Raw genomic sequence first — 14,922 nt, forward strand, 5'->3', positions numbered from 1 at the left:
ATCTTAAAAATAAATTGTATTAGAAGTACAATAACTTACTTTTTAAAAGAACATACATATAATTCTTTCTTTGAAATATAATTTTCGTCTTTTCAAGTATCGTCGTTTTATTAAAAGAACAAAAAGACCTTTTAAAAGAACATTAATCTTAAAAATAATGTTGTTCTTTTTTCCAGACTTTGTGGTTCTTTTTCATTTACATTCTTTAAATAAAATAGTTTTTTTGTTGTTCTTTTACTTTTGTTTATTGTTCTTTTCTTTTACTTTTGTTGTTCTTTCTCATATGTTGTTTTTTTCCTTGTACTTTTCTGTTTTTATTAATTTTGAGTTTTTTGTTCTTTATTTTTAATGGTTTATGTTCTTTTTAGGTTTTTTGACGTTTTTTTTTAATTTTTCAAGTATTATTATCAATATTTGATTACCTTGTTCTAATTATCCTGCATTTTCTCATGATTTTCTTTTTATAAAATTTTAAATGAGAACGAATATGTTCTTTTCATATTTGTACATTTTGTCTGATTTGTTAATATTAGTGTTTTACTTGATATGTTCTTTTCAGGGTTTTGTTAATGTTCTTTTAATTTACTTTATTATGTTCTTTCTGATTTTTTTTTTTTTTGTTTTTCTGTTGCATTTTTTATATGATGTTCTTTTTGAAAAATAGTTGTTCTTTTTGAAAAATAGTTGTTCTTTTTATAATTTATCAGGAGAGAGAATATATTAATTTCGTTTTTTACCTTTTCTTTGGTTTTTTAACATTAGTGTTCGTTTCAGGTTTTGGTTAATGTTCTTTTCGTTTACTCTATCATGTTCTTTCTGTTTAGTTTATTATGTTCTTTCTGATTTTTTTTTGTTTTTCTGTTGTATTTTTCACATGATGTTCTTTTTGAAAAATAGTTGTTCTTTTTATAGTTTATCTGGAGAGATAATATATTCTTTCCGTTTTTTACCTTTTCTTTGGTTTTTTAACATTAGTGTTCTTTTTAGGTTTTGGTTAATGTTCTTTTCGTTTACTCTATCATGTTCTTTCTGTTTAGTTTATTATGTTGTTTTTCGTTTTTTTGCTTTTTGGCATTTTGTTTTAATATTTTTGCATTTTGGTGCATGTGCACATAGATCTACGTGCAGGCCCCTGCACTATTCGCGCGTTGGTGTACGGGTACATCCAAAATTTTCTAACCAAAAACCAGTTCACAGTTTGATAAAATTTGATTATTTGGGCTCACTAACAAAGTAACAAGTGGAAGCCCAAGCTTTAACAAAAATCCATTAACCCAGGCGTATCAATTTTCCACAATTTGCATTTCACAGATTCACAAGAATACTGAATACCCAATTCTTCCTTCCTTTCACTTCCATTTCATCAAATTTCTACAATTTCCATCAGAACTTCAAACATCCACCATTACCAAATTCGAAAGAAACCTATGGCAGTAGAGGAGCTTGAGAAATCAATGGCGACGACAGATAATGAAGGGAAGAGAGAGGTCGACGATGATTTAGAGGAAGGCGAGATTATCAACGAAGGAGGAGACGTCGCCGTTGCAAAACCCAGCAAATCAGTTAGTCACCCACTTGAGAATTCTTGGACTTTCTGGTTCGATAATCCTTCTGCTAAGTCGAAGGCAGCCGCTTGGGGTAGCTCTATTCGTCCCATTTACACCTTCTCCAATGTCGAAGAGTTCTGGAGGTTTCTCTCTTTCTCTCTCCTCTTTTCTTTCTTGGATTTTTTGAATTTGATTTCGTTTTGGATTGTTGCGATTTTGCGGATTTGGGTTTGCTGAATCTTGTTTTGTGATGTGGGCAATTGAGCTAGGGTTTAAATATAATTTTCTTGCGGGGAACTTGATGTTCTTTTATTTTTTTGTTTATTTGTGTAGATTACAGTTTTAAGGGTTCTTTGGGTTCTTGTTAATTAGATTGTTTTGCGTTGATTAGGAATAATCTGGTGATTTTGGTTAGGTTGTTAATTTCATTTTCTTGGGGAAATTCGATGTGGGTGATATTGTTTTCTTGTTCAAATTGGTTATTTTGTATTGATTTCTAGGATTATCATAGCAAATTCCAAATTGTCACGCTTAGGGCTGCTCTGGTGATTTTGAGTTGTAATTTATGGTTCCAATTATTCAGTTTCTTGGGGCATTTGATGAGAGTAAATGTGGATTTCTTGTCAATTTTCTTGGGCATTTCTTGTGTTATGTTGTTGAAAAACTAATATATTTCCCTTCGAATAGATTAGTACTTCCATTGGAAATTTGCAAAAGTCGGTATCTCCAATTGATATTCCGTAGTCATCCGATACTCTCCGAATTATTGGATTGACTTAGAAGCTAAATTCTAAATTTGTTTTTTTATCTTTTACATTAAACTACTAAGGAACTGTTCATTGTATTTTGGCTGTTGATTAATATAGTTCTGTGATATCAATATTATTGATTTCCAAATTATGCTTTTTTCCTTTTATATTGCCCTTCTTTTATACCTTTGAGACAGGGGAAAGATTAAGAGAAGAAGAAGAATAGTGTTAATCTTTGCAATGAGGTTTGTGTCTTAGAATACCAAGAACTGACCTAGGTGTTTACTTTTGGAATGTGGCATATATTGTAATGGTATTGAGTAATCTTCACTTGTTTAAAAGAAAACCGGACTATGATTATTTTAAGTGATTAACAATTAGAAGAAGCTGTAGTATTTAGAATTCCGTTCTTTTAGTGATATGATTCATATATCTCCTGAATGCTATACATGTATTATCTTTCCATCCTGTAGCCAGTGTTAGACTTGAGAAGTTGAGAACTTCCTGTGTTGTATCTCTTCCTTGCTATCTTGTATCCTAGACTAATATGGCCAACATTGAGCAGTTAAGTAGTTGTTCATATGTAGAAACATGAAAAATACGGATTATGTGATTGGGGAAACATAAACACTGATTGGATAAGCAATAAATGGACAGAAAGGGAGGGGAGGGGAAAGGGAGGGGAACAAGCTTCCTTGTTTGGATAAAAGGTTGGGGGAAGGAGAGGGAGAGGAATACTTAAAAGAAAAAGAAAGGTAAAATCCCACAAAAATAGAAGAACTAAAAAGAAGTTATTTGATCCCAATATATGTACTTCCGGCTACATTTTTCTGTGCCTTAATTAGAAGTATTATGACCTTCAACAATCAGATAACGGCCATAACGCTATTATGATTTTCTGTTTCAGCCTTTACAACAATATACACCATCCAAGCAAGTTGGGCGTAGGTGCAGATTTTCACTGTTTCAAGGATAAAATTGAGCCAAAATGGGAGGATCCAATCTGTGCTAATGGAGGCAAATGGACTGTTACCTTCTCGAGGGGAAAATCTGATACAGCCTGGCTCTACACAGTAAGTTTTGAGATCCTGTTATAGTTTAATGTATAATGCATATTTCTATATTCCTTCTGACCTAGGTGAGTAATTTCCAGCTATTGGCAATGATTGGAGAGCAATTTGATCATGGAGATGACATCTGTGGAGCAGTTATCAATGTGAGGGCTAGGCAAGAAAAAATAGCCATATGGACCAAGAATGCTGCCAATGAAGCTGCTCAGGTATGTCCTATGCCTTTATGGCTGCACATATGGATCTCCTGAATCCTGACACTTTTTCTTTACTGTGTCATTACATTAAATGGTGTTGGCATGTTTGACCCTGCAATAATCCTGCTGCTATTATATAATACCAGTTTTCAAATTTAAAAACTTGGTCATGAGATGTCCTTAGTTCTTTACAGATTGCGATTTGTCTAGTAAAGAGCTTTTATCAATCATTTTTTAACTCGTCCAATTTTCCCTCTGATACCAACTTTTTAAGCCCCTGTTTGTTGTGTTTAGTTATCGTTGGAAATGTTTTACGTGATGCTTCTGTGTATTTAATTCTCCTGACCACTTCCCACACTCTGCTTTCAGCTTTTACTTTGTACATCAGATAAAACTCCTAATCATATTTTCTGTCATAACTTCATCAAAGCCAATCAAACTAGCATAAAGTTATTGGCTTTTCTCCTTATATCAATTCCTTGCCTTTTCTTTCTCTCTTCTTCGTCCTTTGACACCTCTTCTTCTTAAACCCTTGACAAGATGTTTATGTTTACATACGCTCTATCTGCAGGTGATGTGTGATACATTTTAATGACATCTCCTGGATATTTTCTGAGGATGATTCTTTATTCTTTATTTACCATATTTGATTTGGATATCAAAAGACTTTTTATTTTCAATTACCTAATAGGGTCATCCAGTATTAAAATTTTTGATTAACTTTCTCTCTGTTGCAACTTCATGGTTCGACATGGTTTGTTGATGTTTTGGTATCTTTTATTTGATTTCCAAAATCTCTGCTTAAATGGTGCAGCTGAGCATTGGAAAACAGTGGAAGAAGTTCCTTGATTACAACGAGAGTATTGGATTCATATTTCATGTAAGCTGCATGTCTGTATTGGTACTTGTTGAATTTCAGATGTTAATGTCCTGCTGAAATTACTGTTTTTTTTCTCTTCAGGATGATGCAAAGAAGCATGACAGGGGTGCCAAGAATCGTTACAGTTGTTGAGTTGTATAGTGCTGTAATCTCTTGAAGACCTGATGAAAGTTGCTTGCTTATAGCTGAAATGGAAACTGATTCTAGTCTTTTTGATGTAGTGCTGTTACCGGAGTTTTTTTTTTTTTTTTTGATGCTAATGAAAATTTCTACTGTACTAAGGATTTTAGTACAAAAAATTTATCGATGAAAAGCTTTTTTCTATTAGGTGAGTGTTACTGAGTAGCATCTTAGTTAAGCCCATAGCTCATATTCTTCGTATGTTTTTATGCGCAAATTTGCTGAGATTCATCATCTTCCGCTGGAACTAATGTTGCCCCTTCGTTATCTTGTCAAATAGATAGTTCCTTCTCCGTTCAACGGAGTTCTAAGCGATAAATGCTTCTCTTAGAATCTGGACATTGTCAAATCAAATATTGTGTGACAAGTACAATATTTAGTTTTAGCTCCGCATTTTGCCATTACCCAGGCTAACTATACACATAAAATTGTACCAAGACTTCCAACAATGAGGCTACTTCTTGGAAACAGGTTTTGAGGCACCAATTTGTTGATTTTGAAACACCTCTTTTAAGTAGAGCACAATGCTTTCATAATGAATGTGCCATAATCACTTCCAGTCATATTTATACACGTCCTTCACCCGTAGCACGACACAAAAACCATATTTTAACTTGCCTGTTTCCGACTTCGCACCGCATTCACACCCTAGGAATTCTGCTTTATGATCCTTTATTTGTTCATTGCAACCATTCGGACACAAACTCAAGGTCTAATATAAGGATCGAATGCCTTCTTGAAAAGGAGAATATGATAATCCTGTTTAACATCATCACTTGCAGTATCAAAAACAGACAAACACAAATTACAAAACACAACACTTCACAGTCTGCAGTATCAAAAAATTATGCATACTCATATCGTGCTTAGCCATCAATGAGCAATTGAATAATATACAAACCCCAGCATTCCTATTTCCACTATACAAAAATACGCCATTTATATGCTGCTTGCAACTTAAATCTACAAGGTTATAAACATTAGAGCTGGAAAAGAGTACAACTAAAATTTCAACCCTCCACCACCCCATTTAGCAGCAGCTTAGAAATGTTTACCCCTTTTCTATTTTGATGAATAAAATAGAAGACGTTTCGTTACCATAATAACCAGTCAAAACGATCATATACAAAACTAAGAGGGAGACTGATGAATAAGAGCCAAAACCAACCCTCAAGCCTTAAAGTTCACTTGTTGGCGCATTTGTCAACACAGTATATCAATAACTCAACAATAAAACTCCCCTTCTTCCAGATCTTCCTCTTCAACTAACGTGTAGTCATCATCACCAACACTGTACTCTTCCTTGATGAATAAACCAAGACGCTCTAATGGGCTCCTAAGTATATCATTGTCTACATGACTCCACATAGTAGCAAGGGACCTACGATCATTGCACACGACTACTAAAGATGTTCCCATCAGAGACTCAAGATCTTTCAGAACTTGATAGTTGTCATCAATGTTGACTGATCGTTCCATCTGTATAAAAGAAAATTAAAGGTTAAGAAATATAAGCATCTCACAATAAAAATACAAAATTTCTCAAGATTTGAAAGCCAACTTCGACCTTTCTAATAGCCATCCTGGCTTCCTCCCTCGCTTCTTGTCTTTTCCTTTTGAGTTCAGATTCTTCATTTAATCTTGCAGCTGATTTGGCAGCCCTAATTCGAGCCTCAATTCTAGCTTTCTCTGCAAAAACGAATAGTAGATTCAGTTGCAGTTCAAGGCCCAAGCCAATAATCAAAAAATTAAATTCATGCCTTTACCCCACAACAAATGATAAAAGGAAACATATTCACCTTCATGTTGTTTCCTTTGCAATGACTCCTTTTCTTGTTGCCAAATTGTTTTATCAGCTTCACCACCCTAAACATTCAGAAAGTACATGTAAGTAAACTTGAAAATTGAGACTAATTTTGAACTTGAACAAATGAAAAAACACCTAAAAGACTAGAAATTTCGAAGTTATTAGAGATTAAGATTTGACAATTACCGGTTCCAACAAAGTGTGACGTTGGGCCTTCAGTATGGTTTCTGCAAACCTACTCTTCATTTGTGCCACACGTAAAGCCTTTGACGGAGAGAATTCAATATTGGGTACAATTTCCAAGCCTAAAATAGAAAATAATGAGAATATTGACAAACATAGCACATATATTGATATATTGTTATTACTTTCTGATATTTTTAGAGACTGACCTTTGGTAGTAGCATCAGAAGAACCAGTTGTTGAAAGAAAATCAGAAGTATGTTTATCCTTAGTATCATTGGGAAACATACGTTTGCACTCTTGAACGTGGTGACCCATATGCAATGTGGAAGTATGTTCAATCTGCCAATTCAGAAGTGTTAGAACCCACTACCAAATTTTCTCTTTTTCTATATAAGAATTCCAATAAATTACCCAAACCATGAAAGATATTGAAAAAATGCTCACCTTTACAGCACTGAAAGATACAGGCTCTTTGATTTGTGGCATAGCCTTTCCAAGCAACTGACCAAGGTGACAAGGAGTGCTCCTCTGCTTTATATCTTTGTGCTCCCTTTCCAATTTCTCTTTGTGCTCCTTTCCCAATTTCTCTTTGTGCCCCCTTTCCAATTTCTCTTTGTGCTCCCTTCCCAATTTCTCTTTGTTCAACCTTTCCAATTTCATTTGAACAGGCTTCCAACAATTATCAAACACCTCGACAAGTGCCTTGGCACATTCATGAACACAATGGCAAGGAGGATTGTATAACATTGCATTAGAAAATGTGAGCCTCACATCAGCCTCAAACTCCTCAACAACAATGTATTTGAGTTGCTGCAATTTCTGTTTAATGGTGCCAAGATCCATAGGTTTTTTAATTATGTCAAAATAGTCGTCAATGTTCCAGGCAGCAGGATTTACAGGGGCAAGGAATATGTTACTCAACTTATGATTCATTAGCTTTGCAAGAATGTTCTGACAATGTACTATTGCAGCACGATCCATCTTCAACCTCTTTGGTTTAGGAGCTTCTAACACTTCCTCAGCTCTACGCTTTAATCCGGTAATAGAGTTAAGCTTCCTATTGCCAACAACAGGAATTTTCGGATTGAGAGTTACTGAAGATTTTTCGAGGCCACAGTTCACTTTAGGCACTTGTTTTGAGAATTTACATACTCCCATCACACGCACTTTAGTTCCGACGAGCTTCTTGTTGCCATCAACTACTGATGGATTCTTCAAGCAGTTTACTTGAGGTAATTGTGAAGATTTTATAGCAGGCTTACTTACAAGAACTTTTAACCTCAATTTTTTTCTTGTCACATCACTTTCGGCAACAGTTGTTGCTGCTTCAGATAATAACCCCATATTCGTCTTCGACTTATAACACATTCTGCAAGATCAAGAGACATTTATTTAGAATCTATTGAAATACAATACGACTGTAAAAATTGATTCAACTACACGAAAAGAAATTGATTGAAAAATCAATTACTAAACAAAATATCAAGGAAAATGAAGGCGCGAAAAAGGAGAAGGTTTAAAATTGGGACATTTAAAAACAGATGTCTCAAATTCTCAATCATTCACAAACAACCATGAACCAGAAAATTCGCAAACTTTAAATCTTTTTACAGTATGATTTTCATGAAAATTATGGAGTACCGTACGACTAATTAGACCTAAAGACAAAACCAACAAAAAAATCAAACAGAATATACTTGAACTTAACAATTTGAACATCATATCAGGCGATAGAATCAATTAAACACATTTTGAATCTATAAAAGTGCAAATAGAATAAACAGAAATTCTAACTAATGAATGCAAAACAGAAAAGTGAAGAAATTGCATAAGGAATAGAAGCAATACATTGTCGAAAACACCGAGAATAGCAGCGGAAGAGAAGGAGAGGTGGTTGTCAGAGACGGCGGCGGCGACTATAGATGAACGGTGATTGTCAGAAAAATCGAATCGTATTAAAAAGGGTTTATGAATTTCAAGTAGAAATTGTCGTGAAAAACACCAAAACAAACCCAACATGATATATTTAACAATTGGAAACAAAATACTTGTAGATGATTACCGAGAATAGCCGCAGCAAAGAGGGAGAGGTGGTCGCAGAGTCGGCGACGACTATAGACACAACTACAACTACAAGACGCTGCTTTTGTTGTTAGGGTTTTAGGAGGAAGATAATGCCGGAGGAGGAGGAAGTAGATACAGAGCACAGGTTTAGAGTTTGAGTAGAGAGAAAATTTATTATGACATAGACGCTTCTTTACTTTTATATTTTGAGCAAGGAGGGTTAGAGTGTTAGACGCCTAGACCATGAACACTTTTGAGTTTTGGCTTAGAAAGTGAATGTCGTGCACAACATCAACGACAATGTTTATGGGATCTTTCGAGTATACTAAAAGTGGATTTACTAAAATAACTGCACATTTTCACTTACTCATATAATAAAGATGATATTAATTTTGTATTGGCTTTTAATTTTTTGAACTAAATTGAAATAAACTAAATTAAACTAAACATAATTAAACTGAACTGAATAGAACTAAATTGAACTAAACTGAAAAACAAACCATGAAATTGAGATTAAGCCAAAAATAAGTATTTCGATAATTATGGAATCTTTTAGGTTAGAAGAGCGGGTAGCATTGTAAATCTAAATAGTGGCAAGATGAAATGCAAAAGTTAAGTCAAAATGCTTAAAAGTTACCTTAAAGTAATGTAAAAGTTTTTTAGTGATAAAATTTTCACTTTAATAAAAAAAATTAGGATTTTTTTGTTAGAAATTATCTTTTAAAGACCAAAAATGTAAGAAAAAACCTTATAAAAAATTATTGTAAGATAGGACCTAAATGGGTTTTTTTTTGTTGTAAGATAGGATGTTTACCCATTTTCTAACCTTTGACTCCAACTTTTCAGCGTTGACCAACGTGTGTCGGTCACATGTTCAATAAAAAAAACTTTTATTTTTTGTATTTCTTATATTTCCCTCTAGTTCCTTCCATTTCTCTAACAAACCTAAATACCTAAAAACACAAAAATTAAGCGGAGGAGAAGGAAGACATGAGACAAAAATTCATCCTATAAAAGAAAGTTAAAAATACTCCCTCTGTATTTATTTAAGGGATACGCTTGCCTTTCTCGGCCGTATTTATAAGAGATACACTTGTCATATTTAGTTTACCATTTAATTTACCCTATGACCCACCATCCTATTAAGCAAATAATTTCAGAAACCCACCCCACCTTCCACCCCCAAAATGACATGGTCCCCACTTATTTACTTATTAAAATATCTAACCAACCCCACTTGAGCTTTATTATTTTATTTAATTCAATTTTTCTTCTTAATACCCGTGTCCGGCCAAGTGTATCTCTTAAATAAATACGAGGGGGGTAATAATTAAGAAAACTCAAACTTCCACAAACTTCAAACTAGACGAATTGTTGGGAAAAAAAATTGGGGCTTTTCCTTTTACCTTGTTCGAATATACACGAATTATAACGAGAAGCAACGATTTTTTTTAAAGTTTTATGCAAGAATTGATGCAAGGGTTGATGGAGAAAAAGAGGAGGAGGAAGGCAGAGAATGTCGAAGAGAAGAGGGTTTCTTTTTTAATTTAGGCATTTAGGTGTTGTTAGAGAAATGGAGGGAAATGGAGGGGGAAATAAGAAAAAGAATAAAAAAAAAATTTAATTGAACACGGGACTGGCACACGTTGATCAACGCCGAAAAAATGGAGTTAAAGGTCGAAAAATGGGTAGAGGTCACATCTTACAAAAACAAAAACAAAAATTAGTTCTATCTTTTACAACAATTTTTTTATAAGGTCATTTATTACAATTTTTGGTCTTTTAGAGGTTGTTTCTGACAAAAATTCTAACAATTATCCTTCTAAAGTCACTAATAATGTAATACCTCGTATTTTTGAAGTAATTATAAATATATTTTATTATATTTATTAAGCATTTTGGGATTTTGTGAATTTAAATCGCATTTAAATAAGCTAGTTAAATGTATTTAATTAATTAAAAGTATTTATTATTTTAATTAATTATAAAATGAATTTAGTTATCAAGTTGAATATTTATTCGGGTTTTGAAATTAGAATCCAAGAAGCATAATTCAAAGCCCAATCCAAAAGCCCAACTCCAAGTGTTGTAATTTCAAGAAGCTTCCTTGATCTTATCCTCAAATACACCTCACTGGGATTAAAGACACCTCCCACGTTTTCCCATTTGCGCCCGATTACACAAGTTAGTAATCGTACCGTGCTTTAAGCCGATTAGGTGTATTTTTCTTCTTCCTTGCCTTCTCTGGGATAAAGCTTGAATTTTTGTTGTATTTTGATGATGGATTGTGATTATTTATATATTTGGGATTGGTTATGAACACCAATGTTGAGGATTGTGATGATTAGAATGTTGAGGATTATTTTTGATTGAAGAATAGTAATTTTCAGATTTTTTTTTTATGAGATAAAGTTTCAATGGCGGTTTCCCAGCACATGTTCTATATAAGATTGAAATTTGGTTGACTAATCATGCTATTGAGAAATATTGATAGTAGTGGACTATGCACTAAGACAAAGTTAATATGTTGTCAGTTAATTGATCGAGGCTGGAATCTTGACTGGGCTTAACAAAGGTACATGAGTGTTTATTCCACGTATTCCTATAAAAATAGTTGAAGATGTAGATTTACCATTTGAACTGATTCAAAAACAGTTTCATGTGAAATTATGTTGCGCTTTGACTGTTAACAAATCTTAAGGGCAAACCATTTCTCGTGTTGGTATTTATCTTCCACAAAATGTTTTTATTCATGGCCAGTTGTATGGCGTACTATCAAGAGGGATTTCTAAACAAACAACCAAAATTTTGGTTAGCAAAGGCGTTGTTGAGGAACACATGATGTATTCACTAAAAACATTGTTTACAAATAAGTTCTATTGCCTCAATTTTCTTCACCTTACACATAGGTGTTATCAATAACACTTTGTGTGTATATTTTTATACCTTTTGTGATTTTCATTTACATAATTTAAAACAACTTACTAGACTTCTTATTAGGGAGCAAGAAAGACAATATGAAGAAAATAAGGTGTTTGACCTCATGCTCGAAAGATGTTGGTTCTAAAGTTAATCTAAGTTGGCCATTTCATTTTTTTTTTCATGCTTGTATAATAGTGTGTATTACTTGAGAAATTTGTTTCTTCGTTTTAAAATATTACACTTTCTTATATTGTGTACGCAAAGGCGTGAAAATCTAAGCTTGTATGAATAGTGTAAGGACATTTATACTATTATTTAATAATAGAAATATTTGAAGGTCATCTAGAGTGCCACGTGTCTCGTTTTGTTTTTCCGTTTTCTCATTCTCCACCATCCTTCTCGGTTTCTTCCGATGTTTATCACTTTCCCCTCCTCTCTTTCCGGCTACCTATCTCCCAAATGACACCTTCATTCGGATTTCAATTTCATGTCTTATGTCCTTCATTCCTTCGCTCTCCCAATAATTAATGTCAAAAACTGCTCTCATCAAATTCCTCTCCCATTCATTTATTCCTCTTTCTATAATCTCCCGTCTTCCAGAGTTCCTTAAATTTTAAAATCTCATCCTCACTGATCCGCAATTTTGTTTTTGGCCCTAGAAATTTCTATTAATTAATGGGATTTTGGTAAAATTTTCATTCTCGATTTGGTTAAAAACTTTTATGTTTGGATTTTAATTGCAATATAATGGTCTTGTTATTGTTGTTGTTATAGATTTATGAAAAAGGTGAAGAAAAGAAAAGGAATGATGAGCTTTACAATTGCGAATAATGAAGAATTTGGTATCTATATATTATGCCATTGAAGAAGAAGGATAAAATGGTATTTCATTTTAATAATTCGTTTTCCTTGTGTTTTGTTAAATTTAACCTACTTATTTTGGACGGATTTTAATCGGAAAATATTATGTTGTTGTTTTGGTTGTTTAAGATTTTAGATTATTTTACATTAATTTAAGGTCTAATTTGGAGAAGAATTTTCTAAGCCTTTGTAATTCTTGAAATTTTTTCTGGGTACTTGTCATTTTTCAGGATCAATTTGCAATATTGGTAATATGTTCTTTGTTCTATTGATTATCCCGTAATAATCTATTGGAAATTGATCGAGAATTATCTGTTAGAAATTTAGGAAAATTAGTCTATTTTAGCCAACATTTAATCAAAACTTTTAGGGTTTTGATTGCAATAAGTTATGAAATTTAGGGTGTTTAAGATTTAGAAGACTTACAAAATTCATAATCTAATTTCAAGATCAAAATTCTACTGAGTAAATTCTTTTGTATTCTGAAGAACTTTTGGGGTTACTGATTTCCAATGACTATGTATCGAATTATTTATAGCAAAACAATGAATAGAGTAATAATTTTGGGGGTTAGCTTAATCGGGCAGAGAAGACACTCTTCCCTCGGTATCATGCCCCTATTATAGCCCATAAGGGCATCTAATTCATCTTTTGGTTTACTCTAATTAGAATAAGGAGATAGTGCTCATGTCTTTAAAACTGACTAAAACAATCTATAAGGGTCTATAGATGCTCTAAAATGAGTGTGCATATAAAATCACAAACTGCATTACTACAATCAGTCTCATAGTATTATAATAGCGTGGCTTTGCAAAGACCTTACTACAATGAGTCTGATAGTAGGTTGACTTTGGAAAGACCTTACTACAATGAGTCTCATAGTAGCTTGCCTTTGCAAATACCTTACTACAATGAGTCTGATAGTAGGTTGACTTTGGAAAGACCTTACTACAATGAGTCTCATAGTAGCTTGCCTTTGCAAATACCTTACTACAATGAGTCTGATAGTAGGTTGACTTTGGAAAGACCTTACTACAATGAGTCTCATAGTAGCTTGCCTTTGCAAATACCTTACTACAATGAGTCTGATAGTAGGTTGACTTTGGAAAGACCTTACTACAATGAGTCTCATGGGTAGCTTGCCTTTGCAAATACCTTACTACAATGAGTCTGATAGTAGGTTGACTTTGGAAAGACCTTACTACAATGAATCTCATGGGTAGCTTGCCTTTGCAAATACCTTACTACAATGAGTCTGATAGTAGGTTGTCTTTGGAAAGACCTTACTACAATGAGTCTCATAGTAGCTTGCCTTTGCAAATACCTTACTACAATGAGTCTGATAGTAGGTTGACTTTGGAAAGACCTTACTACAATGAGTCTCATAGTAGCTTGCCTTTGCAAATACCTTACTACAATGAGTCTGATAGTAGGTTGACTTTGGAAAGACCTTACTACAATGAGTCTCATAGTAGCTTGCCTTTGCAAATACCTTACTACAATGAGTCTGATAGTAGGTTGACTTTGGAAAGACCTTACTACAATGAGTCTCATAGTAGCTTGCCTTTGCAAATACCTTACTACAATGAGTCTGATAGTAGGTTGACTTTGGAAAGACCTTACTACAATGAGTCTCATGGGTAGCTTGCCTTTGCAAATACCTTACTACAATGAGTCTGATAGTAGGTTGTCTTTGGAAAGACCTTACTACAATGAGTCTCATAGTAGCTTGCCTTTGCAAATACCTTACTACAATGAGTCTGATAGTAGGTTGACTTTGGAAAGACCTTACTACAATGAGTCTCATAGTAGCTTGCCTTTGCAAATACCTTACTACAATGAGTCTGATAGTAGGTTGACTTTGGAAAGACCTTACTACAATGAGTCTCATAGTAGCTTGCCTTTGCAAATACCTTACTACAACGACTCTTATTGTGACCTGACTTTGCAAAGACTTTACTACAATGAGTCTCATAGTAGCTTGACTATGCAAATACCTTACTACATGTCTACAATGAGTGGCATAGCAGGTTGACTTTGCTAAGAGCTTACTACAATGAGTCACATGATCAAACCCTAAATTCATAGTCTATAACATCGTCGAATATGAAACACTTCCCTATAGTCTTCATGATAAGCTAACGTGTAGTGTTGAAGGTACAACTTTAGCAAGTTCTCCTTGAAAACAATACCCCAACTGTCACCTTTCTCTAAAACCTAATTCATCTTGTGACAACCTCTATGCAAATGAGTAAGGATGAACGAAATTCTTTCCAAGGGTTTACCTATTCTATATTTTCAAAGGTAAGCCCTAAGATTAGACAATTCTACCCAAATATCCTCAACAAAATCACTGCTTAATTTGACAATGCTATTTCTAGACTTGGGTAAAGATCAGTATTTATATTATTATTTTTGACAATTTTTTTGTTAAATTTACTCTTACTTTGATGGTTCAA

General features: G+C 33.6%; 3 protein-coding genes across 4 annotated transcripts; 2 read left to right on the forward strand and 1 right to left on the reverse strand.

The window, feature by feature from the left end:
* The first annotated feature begins 1,208 nt into the window (after positions 1 to 1,208).
* Positions 1,209 to 4,767, forward strand: LOC110805179 (eukaryotic translation initiation factor 4E-1). The gene is made up of 5 exons (XM_022010786.2): positions 1,209 to 1,690; positions 3,204 to 3,369; positions 3,450 to 3,575; positions 4,378 to 4,443; positions 4,525 to 4,767. The coding sequence occupies exons 1-5, from the start codon at positions 1,428 to 1,430 to the stop codon at positions 4,573 to 4,575; spliced, it is 672 nt and encodes a 223-aa protein (XP_021866478.1). The 5' UTR covers positions 1,209 to 1,427; the 3' UTR covers positions 4,576 to 4,767.
* A 686-nt stretch (positions 4,768 to 5,453) lies between these two features.
* Positions 5,454 to 8,933, reverse strand: LOC110805183 (transcription factor GTE9). 2 transcript variants are annotated; one of them, XM_022010788.2, is made up of 8 exons: positions 8,679 to 8,933; positions 8,465 to 8,532; positions 7,061 to 7,985; positions 6,823 to 6,955; positions 6,617 to 6,735; positions 6,423 to 6,489; positions 6,191 to 6,312; positions 5,454 to 6,102 (listed from the first exon to the last, which is right to left on the reverse strand). In XM_022010788.2, the coding sequence occupies exons 3-8, from the start codon at positions 7,982 to 7,984 to the stop codon at positions 5,848 to 5,850; spliced, it is 1,620 nt and encodes a 539-aa protein (XP_021866480.1). In that variant the 5' UTR covers position 7,985; positions 8,465 to 8,532; positions 8,679 to 8,933; the 3' UTR covers positions 5,454 to 5,847. The 2 variants fall into 2 exon arrangements, with proteins under 2 accessions (XP_021866480.1, XP_021866481.1); XM_022010789.2 differs by lacking the exon at positions 8,465 to 8,532.
* Positions 8,934 to 13,669: 4,736 nt separating this feature from the next.
* Positions 13,670 to 14,498, forward strand: LOC130461550 (uncharacterized). The gene is made up of 2 exons (XM_056829696.1): positions 13,670 to 14,103; positions 14,150 to 14,498. Exons 1-2 carry the CDS (start codon positions 13,670 to 13,672, stop codon positions 14,496 to 14,498), a joined length of 783 nt encoding a protein of 260 aa, XP_056685674.1.
* The last annotated feature ends 424 nt before the right edge of the window (positions 14,499 to 14,922 follow it).

The sequence above is a fragment of the Spinacia oleracea genome, chromosome 5 (assembly GCF_020520425.1).
Source record: "Spinacia oleracea cultivar Varoflay chromosome 5, BTI_SOV_V1, whole genome shotgun sequence".
NCBI lineage: Eukaryota > Viridiplantae > Streptophyta > Magnoliopsida > Caryophyllales > Amaranthaceae > Spinacia > Spinacia oleracea.